The sequence below is a fragment of the Balaenoptera ricei genome, chromosome 1 (genome assembly GCF_028023285.1).
Source record: "Balaenoptera ricei isolate mBalRic1 chromosome 1, mBalRic1.hap2, whole genome shotgun sequence".
NCBI lineage: Eukaryota > Metazoa > Chordata > Mammalia > Artiodactyla > Balaenopteridae > Balaenoptera > Balaenoptera ricei.
The window spans coordinates 80,872,878-80,894,796 of NC_082639.1; the positions used below are offsets into that span (position 1 = coordinate 80,872,878).

The 21,919-nt window shown below is 40.9% G+C and overlaps 1 protein-coding gene across 7 annotated transcripts in view; it reads right to left on the minus strand.

The window, feature by feature from the left end:
* TGFBR3 (transforming growth factor beta receptor 3) overlaps positions 1-21,919 on the minus strand; it is a 200,773-nt gene that overhangs the window by 172,289 nt on the left and 6,565 nt on the right. For 6 of the 7 annotated variants that reach the window (XM_059926248.1, XM_059926253.1, XM_059926273.1 and 3 more), the window contains exon 2: positions 3,962-4,137. In XM_059926248.1, coding sequence (XP_059782231.1) covers positions 3,962-4,022 — 61 coding nt within the window. In that variant the 5' untranslated portion in view covers positions 4,023-4,137. Of the gene's footprint in view, positions 1-3,961; positions 4,138-14,730; positions 14,752-21,919 lie in introns of those variants that run through there. The other variant, XM_059926241.1, reaches the window with a different exon arrangement.

Genomic DNA, 21,919 nt, shown 5'->3' on the forward strand with positions numbered 1-21,919 from the left:
CAGTAGAGCTCCACAGCCCCGTCAGTGAAACAAGAACGCGAATAAAGAAGGCCCATTACTTGAGGGTCTTTCCATTCTGATGACTTACATACGTCTCTTCTGAGGCCAAAGGGGTTTCATCTGGTTCCAGAATGTCTCACTGGTGGCTACTCATCCGGTATTGAATCAATCAAGGGAAGAGGCTCATTCATTCCGCAATGAGTGTCTCCTACGTAGAGGCTCCAGTGGAGCGGTGGATGGGCTGGAGTCTAGAGCCAAATTGCCTGGGTTCAAGTCCCTGCTCTGCCACTTATTAGATATTTTTTTAATAAAATGTATTTTTTTAAAGATTTATGTATTATTTATTTATTTATTATTGCCTGTGTCGGGTCTTAGCTGGGCACGCGGGATCTTTCGTTGCAGGGCGCAGCCTCTTCGTTGTGGTGTGCAGGCTTCTCTCTAGTTGTGGCGTTCGGGTTTTCTCTTCTCTAGTTGCAGTGCAGAGGCTCCAGGGCGCATGGGCTCAGTAGTTGTGGCGCGCGGGCCTAGTTGCCCCGCGGCATGTGGGATCTTAGTTCCCTGACAAGGGATCAAACCCGCACCCACTGCATTGTAAGACGGATTCTTCACCACTGGACCACCAGGGAAGACCCACTTATTAGTTACTGAGTCCCAGTTTCCTTGTGAGTAAAATGCAGATGATGATAATGATACTAATACCACCTCACAGGGTTTTCTTATAAAAACAAAATAAATTAGCTGGCAGAGAGCAAGCCCTAGCTGAATGTCAGCCTATGTGCCAGGCACTGTTGCCTTTGTAGCCAAGGAGGCCATATTCTCAGTTTAACTTTGTGAGGCCGCAGTTTGAATTCTAAGATTAAACAGTGCATGCTTTTGGCTACCGGGGGATGGAAGAAGAGAGAATCCAAACCTCAGAATGAAATCCACAGCCCTGTTCTGACATTTAAGGTCCTCCACAATCTACCCTCATCCTTCCTTCCAAACAGACCTCCTCTACATTCCCAACCAGTTCTCTGGGTCATCCGTTCTCTAAAACAACATCAAGCTCCTAACTGCCATGTTCTGTGCTAAGCACTGTTCTCCCCTCTGCTCACCCCAATGCCTTTCCCTTTCTAGCTCCTGCCTGGTCTTCAAAACAGAGCTCAACATCTAGGCTTCCACAAAGCCCTCCCCAGCTGCTCTAATCCACCCTCCTGACCCCTCTGAGGTCTTCTGGCTTTTCCTCACCATGCAGTGATTATTTTGTTATATGGTTATATTTTATACGCCGAACTAAAGTATAAGCAACTCAAAAGAAGGATGAATCTTACATTTCTTTGTATATCCCTAAGTGACTAGTACTGTGCTTTGCACTCAGCGGAGACTCAGTGAGTAAGTGATTTACCTGACGCTTCAAGAGGGCACAGACGACACACAGCAAACCCATTATCATTTTTTTAAAACACCTTTCTGATCAAGACTCCCTCATAGTGTAGAGATTAAAGGCTCAATCTGTAGACCTAGACTCAGTAGGTTTATGGTTAAATCTGCCACTTAGTAGTTGTATGACCTTGAGGAAGTTACTTAACCTGTCTATGCTTCAGTTTCCCCACCTATAAACTGAGGATAAACAAAGAACCTACATTTCTTAGGGGAGTTATGAGGATGGAATGAGATAATACATTTAAAGCACTTTGAACAGGGCCTGATACACAGTAATTAATTAATTATTATAAATATTCATTATTATATTATCTTCTACTATCTTCTTGAAATTCAGCTCATCCAGAATGCCCCAAAAAAGTATTTTGTAAAGTATGCTGAGCCTATACAGAAAGCTAATGGATGTCAGTACTATATACAAAACATTTCTCCCTTCTTCTTCATTCATTTGGCCCATCAGCTTGTTCAAAAAAGCATCTCTACCTCTGTACTATTGATCAGTTGCCTCAGTTTGTTATAAAATCTGTAATTCTACTGTACCTTCAATCTTACTGTACACTTCAGCAAAGCTTTCAGTGTGTACACAACTCAAAAAAATATTTTACCAGCAGCTTGAAAGAGGAAGGAAGGTCTCAAGCAAAACTGATTCACTATCAAATACATCAAGGCTATACAGAACCACCAAACTCACCACATTCCCATGAAGTACCTTCTTAAGTTATGTTTTTTCACCAATGAAAACAGAAAATTCTGCCTCAAACCCACCAGGTATAATTATACATCTTGTCATCAAAAACAGCACATTTTTCCATCAAGCCATTTCTCTCTCTTTTTTTTTTCTACTACTTTTCAGTGAGATTTTAATTAAGATCAGCTTTAATACACAGGCTAAAAGGCAAATAACTTTTCAATCATGAGACAAAATGAAACTGCTGACAGAGAGAATGGGCAGTTCAAATTCACACACCAGCATTCAAAAAAAAAAAAAAAACTAGCAACTTTCTCTCAAGATATTTGCAACAAGGGGTACATTCTGCTTTCCAATCTCATAAACCAGTTTCTGCAAACTGGCTTCCACTCAGTCTGTGCCTGCATATGGCTCCTGATCTGAGTCAACTGGAGCATTAATGGTGGTCCCGCTTCTTCAGTATAACTGAGAGGTGAAGAGCAGAGTTGTGACTAAGTGAGCTCATGAACTAAGAATATCCTTGCTCATTGTTAGAGGCTATAATTGTTTAGCACAGTACCTGGTTGCAGTGCACACTCAATACATGGTTATTATTATCACTCTCATGTCATCTGTATGTGCAATTCAACAGCTAAAACCAAGAGGCTAATCATTTTTTAAGTCAATGTGTTTCTTCCTGAGGCCAGCCAGTTTCCAGAACTGGCCCAACAAATCAGTTCTATGTAGCTCATTATAGAAGAGACACAAAGCAAATTATAACAAAATAGAGCAAATTAGGTTTCCAAATTTGTTAAGTAACCCTGACTGCCACACTAAGACACCATAGGGGATATGATACTCTTATTTAAGCAACAATGTTCCAACCAAATCATTTGCTTCTTCTCATCTCCGACCTCCCATTCTGATGGCCTCTAGGAAGCACAGTGTATTTCTGTACATTTTTTTTTTTTAATTTTATTTATTTATGGCTGTGTTGGGTCTTCGTTTCTACGCGAGGGCTTTCTCTAGTTGCGGCAAGTGGGGGCCACTCTTCATCACGGTGCGCAGGCCTCTCACTATCGCGGCCTCTCTTGGTGCGGAGCACAGGCTCCAGACGCTCAAGCTCAGTAATTGTGGCACACGGGCCCAGTTGCTCCGTGGCATGTGGGATCTTCCCAGACCAGGGCTCGAACCCGTGTCCCCTGCATTGGCAGGCAGATTCTCAATGACTGTGCCACCAGGGAAGCCCTCTGTACATTTTTAATATTTTTATTTTGTTTTGTTTTGTTTTGTTTTTGGCCGCACCATGTGGCTTGTGGGATCCCAGTCCCCCAACCCGGGCCCTCGGCAATCAAAGCACGGAGTCCTAACCACTGGACCGTCAGAGAATTCCCTCTGTACTTTTTTAAAAATTACTTTTTAAAAATTACCTGAAATAGGCAAAATTAAATATTTCCTAAGTAGCCTATGCTAGGAGTGTCACCTCTATGTAAAAGATCTATTTATTTTGTAATAAAGAACAAAAAGGCTTTCTTGAAATTCTTATTTACGACAAGAAAGTAAATGTAATCTATGCATGTAACAAAATTAAGTGGTATTAAACTGCATATTTTTTCTCTAGCCACCTCAACACTGAAGGTTAGTTAGGTATCTGTGTCACTGACATTTGAATGTCTAGCACTTGTCTAGTAAAATATAACATGGGCAAACATACTATGTATCTGTAGTCAAATATTTTATTTCCTTGAAGAACATAAATACTCAAGTTTTGTATAAATATTCCATGTCCTACATTTTTCTAAACTGAAGAGACTGAAGAAAAATATATCCAAAAGAAGATAATGAACATGCAATTTATATTATGCAACTTACCTGCAGTTGCTAAACAGGAACTCATCAGGGCAAAGATGGCAATCACACAATGAGAAGCCATTTTTATTTCTCCAAAAGTCCCGTTCAGTGACCTCAGCCTGCAGTTCTTCAGATTATAGATAATCTTTGCAAATTGGAAGTGGCCTTAAAATCTTTCTGTCCAATTTTCAAATTGCCTGTAAAAATAAACATTTTAAGAAGAAAACTTAATGCAGGTATTTCTTTTCATAAATACACATCAAAGTGAAATGAAGAATTTCTAAAAAGTATAAGATAAATTTATCTTGTGTGCCTAGACAGCACTCAAGCAAATGTTGGGGGTGCAGGGGAGGTAATTACCTAATAAAGAATTTTATAGCATATACTTTTGCAAATACATGCTTGTTTTGACATTTTAAATCTTTGGTTTTATATAAAATTTTCAAGAATGTAGAAAAAAATCAAGGTACACCTATAATATAACATCATCAGTTATAAAATAATCAGTGACACTTGAAACATGAACTCCCTAGTGCCAGCATAAAAAACACAAACAACTCTGATTAGAACTCAATCTAAGATGCAAACTATCATATACAGGATAGATAAACAACAAGGTCCTACTGTATAGCACAGGGAACTATATTCAATATCCTGTGATAAACCATGATGGAAAAGAATGTGAAAAAGAATATATATGTGTATAACTGAATCACTTTGCTGTACAGCAGAAATTAACCCAACATTGTAAATCAGCTACATTTCAATAAAATTTTTTTAAAAAAAGAACTCAATCTAATGTTATAGTGGCAGAGTTATCACAGGGATCAAAGGGAAACACATTTAGAGTCAACCTGAAAAAATAAAGAACCATTAAAAGACAAGATTCTTATTTCAACTGTTTGCCAACATTTTAATAAGCAAAAATGTCTCTCCCTGTCTCTCAACCCCATCTGAGACTATCTGGTTGCATGACTAGAGGATCCAGAAGGTCTTTTCTAAACTTTTCCTATCCAGAGCCTTGAATGGTGAGTTTTGTGAAGGTTTGCTGAACTGGAATATCCTCCTATGGCCCTAAAGGTCACCTCATTTAGACACTCCAAAGTATTTCCAGCCTTATCTCGTTGAGCCTGGCACAACCCATAAAAGTTGCAATTCAACAAATGTTTACTGAGCACCTACTATGTTCCAGGCATTGTGTAAGGACATGATTCCTGTCAACAGGAAAAAAAATTATCCAACAACTGGATAAAAGTATAAAGACCCTGCCTGATCTAAGCCCTGGGCAAGGCAAGATCTCAGAGTTTCTAGGACCCACCTCAAACAGCTAGAGATCGCAGCCTTGTTACTCTCACCCAGAAAATTGCATCCCCAGAACCAGTTTGCTACCTTTAGAGACAAAGCCAGTTTGGGCACTTGTAGATACAGTATAAAAATATAAAAACAATGGAAAAATGAGTTTCTAATCAAATGGTCTTAGTTCACTGCATCAAGTGTTAAGAGAAAGATATTTAAAATGGTTCCCTGTAGTAGTAACACTAATGGCCCCTGAGAAGGAGAGAAACAGGATGATTGGGGGACAGTGGTGGGAGGGGGCAGGAACCTTTTCACTGAACTCCCATTTGGGTTTTACAAGTATTACCTACCCAGAAATAACAATAAAGTTCTAATTTCAAAAATAATTTTTAGATATGTTTTAAAACTAAACTACTACATATGCAGGAGGTACTGCAGTTCAATCTTGGTATGACAGTGATTTTAAAAGCCTAGTGTGAGTAAATACAGATTATGATGGCAGTTAAAGGTCTGCCTAGGTGTGGATCCACTCTGCCACCTACCAAATGGGTGATGTTGACCAGAATACTCTACATGCATTAAACTATCCTATGGACTGTTGTGAGGATTAAAGGAGTTAATATATATACATTGCTTACAACAGTGCCTAGCACATAATAGGCAATGAATAAATGTTAGCTATTATTATCATGCTTGTCCATTCCCTTTGAGGTATATTTACACCAAGAAAGTGGAGAAATTAGGGTGTGATTATTCACATAATTCTTAGCTACTGGAAAACCAGTTTAGTCTTTTGTTTGCTGCTAAATAAACACTGCAATGGACACAAAAAAGAGATAAGCTAAAGAGTGGAATCACTAAGAGAAAAAAATTGCCAGTCAAATTGAGGCACAATCCATTGGTGGCACAATGGTCTTATCTCAAAAACTGACTAAATTATAGACACAATTTTGGACACCATAAAATTGACTTCAATCATCCCCTGAAGTCCAACATTTCTGTCACCATAATTCCACATCACCTCAGATGTAATGGAAGTCTCTTCTGTTAACCTAAAAGTCAATGACAGCAAAGAGAATTTGTCCCTATTTTTTTCCCTTCGAAAAATTAGATTTCCTGGGCTTCCCTGGTGGTGCAGTGGTTAAGAATACGCCTGCCAATGCAGGGGACACGGGTTCAAGCCCTGGTCCAGGAAGATCCCACGTGCGCGGAGCAACGAAGCCCGTGCGCCACAATTACTGAGCCTGCGCTCTAGAGCCCGCGAGCCACAACTACTGAAGCCCGTGCGCCTAGAGCCCGTGCTCCGCAACAAGAGAAGCCACCACAATGAGAAACCCGAGCACCGCAATGAAGAATAGCCCCCGCTCGCCGCAACTAGAGAAAAGCCCGCGCACAGCAACGAAGACCCAACACAGCCAAAAATTAATTAATTTTAAATTTAATTTTTTTTTAAAATTAGATTTCCTGAATGGATCAATAAGAAAAACTCTAAAAGAATATGCTATTTCAACAAATGCTAAGGGCAACTTAGCAAAACCCTGTAAGGAGATTTCAGAAGAAGACGACTTCCCAGAGGATTTTTATGGTGCGCACAAACTATATAACCAGCAGGAGGCTTGTGGGAATATTTAATGAGCTTGTGTCACCCCCTGCCCGCAGCTGCAGAGGCTCTGTGGAGCTGTGCATGTTAATCTGGGGCTTAAACCAGGTCTGAATGAACCTGTGAAAAAGAAAGGCAAACGGTTCTATTAAAAATATAGACTGCAAATTGCTGACAAGAATATTGGGTAATTATTAAAATGCAGCAATTACTGATATAATAGAGCCAAGCTAAACAGTTTGATGCCCAAAGGCAAACCACAGCAAGTTTACACCGGATCTTAAAACATCTCCAAGGAAGTCCAAGACAAGTTGAAACTTACACAGTGCTGCTTCAAACAAAGAGGGAGCTTTTCTTCTTTTAGCTTAAAAGTCCCTCCCTAATGTAACTTGTTCAAAAAGAAAATAAACTGCAGAGAGTTTTTGTCTAATCTTCCCAATGTGGTGACAGGATCCTAAGGCGGAGGAGAATAAAAAAAGGAAGCATGTCGTTCCATTCAGTGGAACTCCAGTTTTGGCCAAGACTTGCATATGTCAGCGCCTTAACACACGACTTAGGGATCAGTTCCCCAACCAGAAGAATGCAGGATGATCAAAGGCTTCGGAAAAGTTGCCGATCTTGAATAAAACTAGGGAAACACAAACTCTTCTCCTTCTCTGAGGTTATATCACACTCAGTCTGCAAAGACCAGGGACTCGCCGCTCTGGTTTTCTGAGCTCACTGTATCTCTTTGGACTTTAAGAACTAAATGCTTCCTTTAGAATATAAATAGGGTACTCTGAAATCTTGAAAGAACAATTTGGGGTCTACTGTGTAGTAGTCATTTCGCCCACATTTCAAAGTAATGTATTCCATTCAAAGGGTACCAGAACTTATAGTATCCGCAAATGAACAGAATACAATTCTGAGTGGGACTTTAACGGATTTTTTAAAAAAAGAATGTGATACTAATTCTTCTGATTTCCCCTGTGTCTATTTCTAAGGCCATTAAACTGTGTGCTGCCCCACATTCTCTAGTTATCCAACAGAATTCACAGGGAAAGACCAGGATAAGCTGAAAACCCCCACCCAAACAAGTCCCAGAAACCATCACGGGTTAAACTAATGTTCAAAAGGAATTGGTTGGGAACAGTATTCCCTGGGTTGACCAGGATGTTTTTTAAAGAGAAAATCTTGCTCTATCTTAGTGGAAAAATGTGGTGAAATGATGTCTGGCAATAGGCTAAAAGCCAGCAAGAAAAATTGCTAACTTCCCCTTAGATGGCTAACACAGTGGCTATGAACATGAGATTATTCAAAATCAGAACTTAAATTAGCTTCCAGCCAATCAATTTCTCAATTAAAAGAATTAGCATACTAAAGATAACATGAACAGCTTTTAAAGTTAGAAGAAGTCAACAGGATTCATGGATGAAGAGGAGCCCAATCTCCAAGCCCAGCACTTGCCCCAAATAATAAGGCAGAGTCAAGACTAGAAACCAGGTCTTTCCATGACCAGCACCCTACCTTGCAGTTCCAGGTCTGTTGCCACAAACTAGGAATCATTTTCTCTCCCTCCATACTCAATCTCTGGAAACAGAATGTTTTTTCCAAGAGAGGGGGAAGCCTGCCATGGCTGCCACCAGACACTGGTACTTCCATGCTGACATATGTACTCTGCACAAATAATTACTGATCACAAACTGTGACTTGACTTCAGGACTGTGGGTGGCGGCTATAATAAATAAACAATCCTTGGTGATGTTGTATGACTCAAGTTCTGTGAAGATGAAGCACAAATCTTTGCATAATCATATCTTAACACTAAGACTGTTTAGCCCCCAACAAGGAAAATATTCAACAAATGTGAAGACCTTAAAGACAGAGATATAATGAGTGGAATAAAAAAATGGCCATTCCCTAAACTCAAATAGTAAATAACACCTGATTTTCTGGTACCTTCAATATGAAAAGGTTTTCTAGCAGATCATTAAATTGTTTCTAGTCTGCCATTTAAGTGAATTTTTTTGAGAAAGGTATACTGTTAAGTCTGCAAATGGTTAAATAAAAGCTGGTAGAAGAATTGTTCTGATGGATATTCAACATGTTATTCAGGGGATTTAGAAAAGAGGCAGGATGGAGGACATCAATATCTAGCTTGGCAGCTGGTAAAAAGGGGTGTGCAACATGTAGAACAGATACTGTTGTTTGTCTGATGACATTTGGATGCCCTTTAAGACTTGTACACAGAGGGAGCAAAGCCACCTTACTGAGTCACAACTCTCAGATTTCTCTACCACACAGAGAAACTAGCTAATTCCAAATCCCCATTTTCAGACCGATTTGGCACAAAGAGGAGAAAAATCCTGGATTTGGATAAGAAATCTTTGGAATTGCATCTAAGTACAATCAATATTCAATAAATATTTACTACTAGGAGCCAGGCACTGTTGAAGGTATCAAGGATATAGCAGTAAAAAAAAAAGGAGCCAAAAATCCTGCCCTCATGGTGCTTATATTCTAGTAAAAGTAACACCATTTACTACATTAGGCAAGATATTTAATTTCCTGAGCTTCATTTCTCCCTTCAGTAAATCTTTATTTATTGCTTACCCCATGCCAGGCAATGGGAATATAACGGCCATGAAAAGAGACATGTTCTTTTACCCTCATGGGCTTAAAGTGTGGTGGGATAAACACAAATATGTAATTATACACTATGATAAGGGCCCTAAAGAAAAGGTATCCACAACCTGAAGGATAAGCAGAGATTTAAAAGCTCTGGTGAAGGATGACATTACAGTAGAGGAACCATTACAGGTCACTGATGCTGAAGGGAGCATGGCTGCAAAGTCAAAGGGAAAAGAGAGGAATAGGTTCAAGAAAGAGTTTAAGCAGGAAAGTGGAATGATCCGATTAGGTTTTTAAAGTTTCCCTGGTACAGGCACTATGGAAAACAGTATGGAGATTCCTCAAAAAATTAAAAATAGAACTACCATATCATCCAGCAATTCCACGTCTGGGTATATATCTAAAGGAAGTTAAATCACTGTGCTAAAGAGATATCTGCAAACCCATGTTCAATGCAGCATTGTTTACAATAGCCAAGACATGGAAACAACTTAAGTGTCCACTGACGAATGAACGGATAAAGTAAATGTGGTATGTACACAGTGGAATATTACTCGGCCATAAAAAAGAAGGAAATCCTGCCATTTGCGACAACATAGATGGACCTTATGAGCATTATGCTAAGAGAAATAAGTCAGACAGAGAAAGGCAAATACTGTAGGACACAATTATACGTAGAATCTAAAAAACTGAACTCTTAGAAACAGAGAACAGATTGGTGTTGCCAGAGGTTGGGGTGAGGGGTGGGAGAAATAGGTGAAGGTAGTCAAAAGGTACAAACTTCCAGTTATAAGATAAATAAGTTCTGGGGATGTAATGTACAACATGACGACTAGAGTTAACAATACTGTATTGTATATTTTAAAGTCGCTAAGAGAATAAATCTTAAAAGTTAACACAAGTAGGGAATTCCCTGGTGGTCCAGTGGTTAGGACTCCATACTTCCACTGCAGTGGGCACGGGTTCAACCCCTGGTCGGGGAACTAAGATCTTGCATGCCGCATGATGCAGCCAAAAAAAATGTTAACATGAGAAAAAAAAAATTAACTATGTGAGGTAATGGATGTTAACTAAACTTACTGTGGTGATCGCTTTTCAATATATACATACATCAAATCACTATGTTGTATTTTATGCAATGTTATGTGTGAATTATATCTCAATAAAACTGAAAAAAAATTTTAATTAAAAATAAATAACAATTTCCCTGGGTACCATGTGGAGAAGAGAATGAAGAGAGCCCACAATGCTTGGATGTTCAGTTAAGACTCTGACAGCAGGTCAGATAAGAAAGGTGGTTTGGATCAGAATGGAGCCTCAGTTTCTTCATCTGTAAGAAAATAAACTAACCTTACCTACATCACAGGGCCATTACAAGAATCAAATGAAACTGTACACATAACAGCATAAAAGCTATCATGACTTAATCATTAGCAGGCTATCTCTACCAAAGAGAATTATTATCCTGAAGCCTAAGAAAGTCCCAATATTCTATAGCTGCCAGTGGAAGGGGAAAAAAAAGGAGGATTACTCTTGAACTACCTATACTTGTGGATAAAAATTCCACATGAAGACCCAGTAAAGGAAGGCAGGAAGCACAGAGGGTACAAGATGTGCAGAGAAACTGGGCTCTGCTCTCCCCTGCCCCCCTAGGACCTGGCCCACCCTCACTCCTGTTGGTTAGAGAGAGTATAACCAACACATCTCTGGCCCCAGCATCCCTAGTTTTCTTGGGGCTGACCTTCAGTCAGTCCTTAAAAGCCCTCTGTCTATCCCAAGCACAGCAGATCTCACTGCCCAAGGAAAATACAGCAAAAAGCGGAGGGTGGGCATGTACACATCTCACAAGGTTGTGAAGACCAGGTTTTGTTCAAGTTCACAAACTAGGACAGATTTTATTTCTTTCTTTATTTCTTTATTTAGTTTTCGGTGAGTTAGGTCTTCACGGCTGCGCCCAGGCTTTCTCTAGTTGCGGCGAGCGGGGGCTACTCTTCTTTGCAGTGCACAGGCTTCTCATTGCGGTGGCTTCTCTTGTTGCGGAGGATGGGCTCTAGGCGTGTGGGCTTCATTAGCTGTAGCACACGGGCTCAGTAGTTGCGGCTCGTGGGCTCTAGAGCGCCGGCTCAGTAGTTGTGGCGCACAGGCTTAGTTGCTCCGCGGCATGTGGGATCTTCCCAGACCAGGGCTTGAACCCGTGTCCCCTGCGTTGGCAGGTGGATTCTTAACCACTGCGCCACCAGGGAAGTAGGACAGATTTTTTTACCCACCCTTGCAGTATTCCAGGAACTACCTTTCACATTTAATATTTCTGCATCCAAAGATTTTCGTTGCTTATAATTTTAAGCTAGAATTAATAGAGAACGATTCTTGGGGTTCCAAACCTGGCTCACCCAGATGTCTTACACTGGACAAGTCTTTTAGCCTCCATCCCCCCTAATCTGTAAAACAGCAATGATATTTTGATTGTAATATATGAGACAGAACATGGGCATGATACCTAAAACAACACCTGGCCCACACAGTACATTTTTAAAAAATAATAGCCATTGCAGTTATTATGATTAAAATACATCTAGTCTGTCAAAAAAAAACCAAGCAAACTACCAGTAACAAGATAATATAAATAACAGTTTACATGAAAGTTTGTATTCATTTTAGGATTAGACTTTGTCATCCAGAATTTCAAAAATTCCCTTCATCACCAAAAAATAATGATTCCAAACCTAATATATTAGTCCTAAAGATAGCCCTAATATTGCAATGCTGTTCCCAAAGGGTAGTAAAGCTGCTGCCTCAACAGCTCTGGTGTTAAGTTACAGGGATGTGGCTGCATGGCCCTTCTCAATTCTACCTTATGATTCCCAAATTAGCTTCAGGGGTTTAGCCAGGGGGCTGCGGAGCTCAGCCTTGCACTGCCACCAAACTAACCCAGCTGCCTAGAGAAAGGAATCAGCTATCACCAAAAGGGCTTATTAAATCACAAAGCTGCAATTATTCCACCAAAGTCAGCACAGCTGAATATTCTCAGGCCCTAGCAAGCACCAAGCCATTAAAAAAAGCTTTGGGGAAAAAAATTTTTAAATAAAAATAAAATAAAACAAAAAAAAAAGGCTTTGGGGAAGCTACACCTTCTAGACCTCCAATAGACTATTTTGTACAATATATACTAATTTACTGAAATATCTGATTCACATCTTTATTTATATTTGCAGGGATTCTGCAAATATATGAATTCAGAATAAACACTCCAGCAACAGACTATTTTGCTAATCACAATTAAGCACATTTTTTTATTCCTCTCATTGACTTCCAATATAAAATTCTTTCTCTTGGGTGGGGTAATCCCTCAACAGATACATTTCAATCACTTAACTGATATATTTGGTAAGGAAAGGGCTCAGCAGCCCAGGCATTGTGAAACATTAAGAATTAAAACCCTTAGATGGTTGCCCACTGCGGTCAGGATAAAGACCAAAACACTCTGCATGGTTGCTGGATGTTGCCAACTTAGTCCCACCTCATCTTCTGCATCTTCTCCAGCCATGCTCGCCTTAATTCAGTTTTACACAAGGGCCAAGCCCTTGCTTCCAGAAGCGATGTTCACATTTTGCAACTCAATGACCCTTCATGGTCCCCCTAATATGGTCAATTTCAAACATCTTCAAGGCCTCAGGTCTTTGTATAAGCATTACTTCTTTAAGGAGTCCTCCTCTGATTCTCTCGAAGCAGAACGTAGTGCAATTCAACCCTGTTGGTAACTCTCCATGTAATTAATTATTTCCTTCCGGGTATGGTTTTCGCACTCATCTGTTCACTCCAGAAAAGAGGGATGACAGTCTCCCTGGCTCACTTGGCATATAGTAGGCATCCAATGAAGGTACCATGTGGATCGCAAGTATAAAATACTATCTTGTACATTACAATGAGAAACAGTATGAAAAGATGGTGAATTATCAGAACATTTCTCGATAATAAATGATACGCCAACAAGTAAGAGTTGTATATAAGAAAGAACCTACACCTCTGGCAGCCTCAAAGCGACAAGAGAGGCAAGAATTCTGGCATCAACATGTGTTACAAGCTCAGACAAGTCACTTCATTTGGGGCTTTAATTGCTTCATCTCTAATATGAAGAGATTAAACAAGAAAGTCTTTTATTCTCTACCTTACTTATGATTGCCGTTATAAGGACTAACAACTAATCCTGAATCTCTCCTATAAAATGAAACTTCAAACACACTTGTGGAAATTTGAAATGCATGATCATGTAATGGCTAGCAGGAATGACAACAAAACTAGAAAGCATTATCCCAAAAAAACATTCAACTTGACAGTGTAAGTGTAAATAAAATACTAATACTACATTAGCTATTTTTAACACACAACTTACAGAAACAAAAAAATTTTTAATGAATTATCTTACAAGCAATGCAAGCAACCACAAAACCTGAATTTTGTCAGATTTGCCCATTTCATCAAAACTGCCATCTTTATTCCACTCCTCCAACTCCACGAGCTCTAGAGCTCTATTCGTTCCCCTCACCTCATTCCAAAAGCCACTTCTGAACAATCCCAGCCCACTGTAAACACTGTCTCCTTAACATCTTGTGTATGATTTGTTCCATGTTATCTTCTGCTCAGAGCCAAGTCAGAATGTTAGAAATAGATAACACGTACTCCAAGCCTTTAATTTTGCAGATTAGCAAACCAAGAATTAGAAAGGCTCGATGACTGGTCCACTGATACACAACTTGTAAGTAGCACAGCCAAGACTTATCCACAGGCTGCTTTGTAATTATTCTGTGGTAATTCCCGTGTTTCTACAACATTCGCCTTCCAACTAGAGGCTAACACCCTGCTTTCTTCTTCTGACCTCACAAAACATCTCAGTTAACATCTACTGAACACCTACACTGTTTTTCACAATTTCTCATTTCAACCTCTCAACAACCCAAGGAGACAGATGTCCTTAACTCCACTTCATAGTGAGAAAAGTGAGGCTTAAGATGCTAAACCACCCCCAAGGTCACCACCTAATAAATCCTGGCACCAGGATTTGAGCCCAGGTCTGTCTGATTCTACAGCCTATGCTCTTAACCACTACAAACAGGAGCTCCTCCACTATGGACATCAATCAGGCCCTGCACAGACATTCACTTTCTGATAGGGGCAGTCTGATTAGATCTGACATAAAGGATAAGTTATTTTGTTTCGAAACCACAGAGGCAAGGCTCAATCAGCAGTTTTATTTTACTTCATTTATTCATTATTTATTAGCACCTACCATGTGCCAGGCACTGTTCAGGGAGCTGGGGACACAGCAGTGAACTAAACATGACACTGTTTTCATGGAGTTTACCTTCTAATGAGAGACATTATATATTTATAATGTGTCAAATGGTGGTAAATCCTGTGAAGGAAAAATAAAGCAGGTTAAAGAGAAAGAATGATAAGAGGAGAAATGTTATTTTAGATAGGGTGGTCAGGGAACGTGTGATATTGTGACTTATAAGAAATAGGTATTTGGTCTTCATCCTGTTTCTGGCACAAAGCTCTTAAAACCTTTGGAATTTCCTAAGTGACAAGAGAGATAAAGGTGTCTTTTGTTATGTTAATGAGGTCAGTTTTAGACCCCACCTAAAGATGGGGGGTGGCTGTCAGGAGAACTAACCACGTGATTTGAGGATCATCGGAAATTTTAGTCCCACCCCCTACCCCTACCCATCCTCGGGAGATTACCAGTGGCCAATGATTTGATCAATTGTGCCTATGTGAAGACGCTTCCATAAGAACCCAAAAGGACAAGGTCCAGAGAGCTTCTGGTTGGTGAACACAAGGAGGTGCTGGGAGAGTGGGGCACCTGGAGAGTGCATGGAAGCTCTGCGCCCCTTTCCCACATACTCTGCCCTTTGCATCTCTTTCATCTAGCTGTTCCTGACTTATATCCTTTTATGATAAAGTGGTGATCTAATAAGTAAAATCTTTCTCTGAGTTCTGTGAGCTGCTCTTAGCAAACTAATCAAATCCAAGGTGGGGTCATGGGAATCTCTGATTTATAGCCAGCCTGGTCAGAAGTACAGGTAACAATGTGGACCTGAGACTGGGACTGGTGTCTGAAGTCCAAGGAGGAGGTCCTGGGAACCTCCAATCTGCAGCCAGTGGGTCAAAATCCCAGGTAATAACCTAGGCTTTTGACTGGTGAATGAAGTGGACAGTGGTCTTTGAGTCCTTAACCTGTGGAAGATGATGCTATCTCTGGGTGGACAGTAGATAGTGTCAGAGCTGAGACGCTGCCAGTGTCTGAGAATTGCTTGCTGGTGTGGAGGGAACACACTCCCCCGAAGTGGGATCGGTGACCAGAACCCTTTTTAGAAGGACTCTCAGATGAGATGACATTTGAGCACAGAGATGAGAGGCAGAGCTATGAATATCTGAAGGAAAAGCATCCGAAGCAGTGGGGATAACAAGTGCAAAGGCCCTGCACTGACAGCATGCTTGGTGTGTTCTGGGAGCAGACTACAGTACAGTATAGTATAGTGGAAAGGGGGGGGGGGAACCCAGCCTACCTGGGTTCAAACTTCTGCTCTGCCTCTTTCCAGTGGTGTAACTGTGGGCAACTCGATAAACACCTCCATGCCTCGTCTATAAAGTAGAGATAATGATTCTATTTCCCTAATGGGGTTGTTATGAGGATTAAGTAAGTTAATAACATATAAAGCACTTAATACCTCATATGTTCTTAGGGTTCAGGAAATGGTAGCTTTGATTTTTAACTAGGTCATTGACAACAACTCCATTCAAGACAATTTACTTTCAATTTGATGGTTTTGAATCCCAGGGTTAAATTATGCTGCAGCTTTGTACATGGCCAATAACATCCTACTAAGCCTCTGACTTCCTTGGCTGGGCTTCCTGTCCTGATGAGGAGGGCTCTGTAGAAACCATATTGATGTTATCACAAAAAGAGAGGGGGGCTAATGCCTCTACCATCACTGTTACACTAACATAAATGAGCTCTACACCCAACCCAACCCCCATCCGCAAGAACTGGAGGCTTCTTCAGAAGTATAATTTACCACCCCTTGGATTTAAGTCATTGGTTTCAAAGGACCAGATCCCCACCAGCACCACTGAGAGAAGCAAGTGGTAGTTTCTTTTTTTTTTTTTCTTTTTGGCCGCACCTCAAGGCATGTGGAACTTCCCCAACCAGGGATGGAACCCGTGCCCCCTGCAGTGGGAGCGCGGAGGTCTTAGCCACTGGGCCGCCAGGGAAGTCCACAAGTGGTCATTTCAACTGCTGTCTTGAAAAGGGTTAAAACCTCTCTGCAAAATTAAGACAGTAATTTAATTTTTAAAAAATCCTTTCTCCAATGTCCTTTTTGTCTAAACTAAACATTTCTTTTCAAAGAAATAAGAACATCAAAGCAAAACTTAAGAGTCTGGCCTGGCAGTCTCCAGACTGTTCCTTAGAGCACAGCCCCAAAGCAACTCTAGAAGGTCCGGTGAGCAGCCCTGTAGATGGGCCTAGAGCCAAGGGAAGATGTCAGGACCACAAGGAAATTCTGCTCCTCTGCCCCATACCCTCTCCCCCAGCTCTTTTCTTTAATGCTGTGTTTACTTTTCATCTTTGCAGTCCGATGGGTTAAAGGGCAAACCACAGGCAGAGAGAAACCACAGCAAGCCCTAGCCTTTTAGAGGTAAAATGGGAGTCTTCCCAAACCACTTTTAAGGCTGAGGAGAACCCACAGTTGCTGCTTCAAGTCAGACAATTAAAGATCAAGTCAGACAATTAAAGAGATCAGTGTTCTAGTCTGACAGGTCTAGAACGAGGCTTTTTAAAAATCAGATTCTCCTTCTAGACATATCTGATGGTTTTCCCTTTTTAATGCCATAAATGTACATTTAACTGGATTTATAAGAAATCCACAAATCTTGCTTCTTCTCATTTATTTATTCATCCAACAAATATTTATCTAGTGCCTGCTCAGTCAGTGCAAGACTCTTCCAGGTGTGAGGATTCAACAGGGAATAAAACATGTAAAAATCCCTGCCCTTGTGGAGCTTACATTCTAGTCAGGGGAGACCGACTATTAACAAGATATATAATTATATGTGAGGTAGAGATAAATGCTAAGAAAACAAACAAAGCAGAGAAGAGAGAAAGGAAGTATTTGGGAGTCTTTGTTTTTTTTGTTTTGAGTAAGGACCTACAAGAAATGAGCTCTGTAGAAAACCATAATTCAAAAAGGCACATGCTGGGCTTCCCTGGTGGTGCGGTGGTTGAGAGTCCGCCTGCCAATGCAGGGGACACGGGTTTGAGCCCTGGTCTGGGAAGATCCCACATGCCGTGGAGCAACTGGGCCCGTGAGCCACAACTACTGAGCCTGCACGTCTGGAGCCTGTGCTCCGCAACGGGAGAGGCCGCGATAGTGAGAGGCCCGCGCACCGCGATGAAGAGTGGCCCCCGCTTGCCGCAACTAGAGAAAGCCCTCGCACAGAAACAAAGACCCAGCACAGCCAAAAATAAATAAATAAATAAATAAATAAATTAATTAATTAATTAATTAAATGTTTAAAAAAAAAAAAAAAGGCACATGCACCCCAATGTTCATTGCAGCACTATTTACAACAGCCAGGTCATGGAAGCAACCTACATGCCCATCGACAGACAAATGGATAAAGAAGATGTGGTACATACATATAATGGAATATTACTCAGCTATAAAAAGGAATGAAATTGGGTCATTTCTAGAAATGTGGATGGATCTAGAGACTGTCATACAGAGTGAAGTAAATCAGAAAGAGAAAAACAAATATCATAGATTAACGCATATATGTGGAACCCAGAAAAATGGTACAGATGAACCAGTTTGCAGGACAGAAATTGAGACACAGATGCAGAGAACAAACGTATGGACACCAAGGGGGAAAGTGGCGGGGGAGGTGGTGGTGGTGTGATGAATTGGGAGATTGGGATTGACATGTATACACTGATGTGTATAAAATGGATGACTAATAAGAACCTGCTGTATAAAATAATAAATAAAATTAAATTCAAAAAAAAAAGAAAAGAGCTCTGTAGATATTTGGGAGAAAAACAGTCCAAGCAAAGAAAACAGCACATGCAAAGGCCCTGAGACAGAGTGTGTCTAGTATGAGGAAGGTAAAGCAGGTCAAGCAGCTGGAGCAGAGTAAACAAGCCAGAAAGCAGAAGAGTGAGGTCAAAGAGGTAACAGGCAAGGGAGTCACCGGCTGGTTGTATAGGGCTTTATGGATCATTATAAGGATTTGGGGTTTTACTCTGAGAAAGACAGGAACAAAAGAGTGTTTTAATCAGAGGAATAACAGCATCTGACTTAGGTTTTATCAGGGCCATTCTGGCTACTGGGTGGAGAATACTGCAGAGGGGCAGAGGGAAGCACTACTCCCAGCTGTGCAGTCTTGGGCAGACCACCTAACCTCTCTGTACCTGGTTATCCTCCTCTTTAGAGGGACCTGAAAATTCTCTTCAGAAATAATTCTCATTTCTAAGCCCCAATCTAATGCTAAACTCTATGATTCTGAGCTGATTATTTCCTTTGTCTTTTCTACAAAAAGTTACAATTTATATCAGCTGTAAACTTGATCTTTCCCCCAAGCTTTAACAGAAATGGAACCAAGTTGAAGAATTCAATTTGATAACATGTATGTCATGCCCATGCCACACACCTAGGATACAAAGATAGTAAGACTCAATCCTGCTCTAGAAGTCTACAATCTGGCAGAAGAAGAAAGTAAGTTCTCACGAGGCAGCAGGAGAAACGCTGCAAGAGAAACACAGGGAGGAAGCAACCAACCACCTGCCAGGAAGAGCCATGTGAAGCTTCACCAGAAAAGCTGACCATGGAGATAGCCTGGATGAGTAAGCAGGGGGCCACAAGGAAGGAGGGAAAGGAGGGGATGCTAGAGAAGAGACCAGTACTGAAGAAACAGGGCATGAGAGCACAGAGAGTGCTCTGGAAACCATAAGGAGTCTGGTATGAACACAGTGAGGTTCGCAGAAGAAGTGAAGGAATGATGGCTGAAAAAGTGGGCTGAGCTACATTGTAAACAACCAGACGTCCCATGCCAAGGATAATGGAACAGCAGACACTTTTAAAACGTAAGAAAAGAAAACACAGATCTGTATTTTAGAAGGTACCAATCATGATGGATGAACAATTTGAGATAGAGATGCTGAAGCCTGGAAAACCACCTGGAGTACGTCTGCAGTAGTCCAGGTGAGATGATGATTTGGAAATGGAGAAGAAAATGTCAATTGCAGGGTTTGACCTACAGGCCTATTTTGCCAATTCCTACGCTAGAGCTAAGATTGGTGTTTACATGTTAAAATGATGGAGAAAAGTCAAAGGAATAATAATATGTCATGATAAGTTGAAAATTATATGAAATTCTAATTTCTGTGTCCATAAATAAAGTTTCCTGGAACTCGGGGGAAAAAAAGAAAATGCCAGTTGAGATCTGCTAAAGGTAACACACCATGGGATTTGCGGGATTCAGCTGGGGGAAGTCAGCGAAAGGAAACGGAGTATGCCTGAGGCTCCTAGCTTGATAACTGGTGCCACTTACTGACACGGGAAATAAAGGAGTTGAGACTGGGGACCACAGAGAAATTGTATGTCGGATTTGGGACTTAGTTCTAACAGTAAAACCTACAGAATGGCCAGGTAGCTGCTGGAAATAGGGTATAGCGTATAAAACTGGGAGTTACTGGCATAGACGTGGCCACTGAGGCATGGAAACATGAGCCACTGAAAAACCGAGGAGAGGAGGGCAAGGGCAGATGCAAGCTGGAGAACGCCGACCCGCACGGAGCCAGCACTGAGAAGGAAAACTGAAGACAGATCGGGCAGGAAATGGGGAAAACCAGGACAAGTAGTTCCCGGAAACCAAGGTAATAAAACGTGGGGGGAGGGGGGGCGGGGAGAGTAAAGCAGCAAATGCACCAAAGAGAGGACAATGAAGATGCTGACTGAAAACAAGCACGGAATTTTGCACTTCGCACCTTTTCTGGCGCCCGCCCATCATGGGTCACGGTGCAGTGGGCGTGGGAGCCCGCCTGCGGCAGGCCGAGTTGTTAACCCGAGGTGAGAAGAAAAGAGCCAATAGCTGCACACCACTGGCCCCGACGGACTACGTTGTTATCAAAGATTCTGTACCATCAGGAAAGTTTTATTCAGCACTCTGGAGGTGTAAGGTGTGAGAAACAGGAACTAGGATCTGTTGGTGGTGATCTTCTGGCGGTAGAAAGGAGATTTCTTAGTTAACACCTGGGTCTCATGGGACCACTAATCCTGAAACTAGCAGCAGGCTTTATTTAAGAAAGGCTAGTTGCTTCCGACAAGTGCTGAGGACAATATCTTCACCCACACATCATCCAACTCCCAGTTAGGCTTCTCACCTCTGATTCTTCTCACACAAGCATCGCTAGTCTTTCTCCCCTAGCAGAGTAATGCTAATCCACAGGGACTACATCTCCGTTTGAAGCATAGTATAAAGTATAACAAAAAAACATAGCATCAGCTACCTGGTATGATGCTGGAAGCCCATAACCGGGCACCATTCAGACAGGAAAAGGCTTTACCAGTATTACCAGCTGGGTCCCAAAACACTGAGACCAAGCCCCTCAGTCTCAGCAGAAGCTGCCTAACTGCTCTTCTGTTTGCTCTCTGAGAAACAAAAAGGAGCTGAAGGAGGGAGAGTCTTTAATCCTAAAATTATTCTTAATTTCCAATATAGAATGCTTGAAAAACATTTGAAAACCAACAGAATAACTAGCAGATTTTTTAAAAATGTGCATCTATGGTCCTTTCTCCTTTACCCTCTGAAAAAAAGCAACCCAACCCCCCAAATGATCATTTTTCTTGGCCTAATTTCCCTATTTTTGTGATTTATAATTGGAAACAGGCTGTTTTTTCCTGGCTTCAGAGAACAGGATCTTCAGAGTTAAAAGAGTTGCCAACTACAGAACCTCAACCTTAGCAAAATTTCTTTTGCAAATCTATTACCTGTATAACTACTTGAAATAGATATTAATTCCAAAGAAAACATTTAAATGCTTATTATTATGCAAAAGTGAATTTTCTCCTAATAAATTAGACACTCCCCTCTCTCTCCTAGCCTCCCTACTCAGTTAAGCTAAGTGGGACCCTGCTGTGTGTTCAGTTATCTCCCATTTGAACATTACCAAAGCCTTACCCAACAACGTATCTATATATGATACTTTCTGGAAGTGTTTCTTTTTTTTTTTTTTTTTGGTTTTTTTGTTTGTTTGTTTTTATTTAGTAGAACTGCCTCTACATGAAACCTCCCTGTTTGCCCACACACTGAATGAAATTAAAACCTTGAATATCATAGAGAGCAGCCACTCTAATAATGAAATAAAGATGCCTCAAACTGAAAAAGGCATAAGTACCAAAAAAAAAAAAAAAATT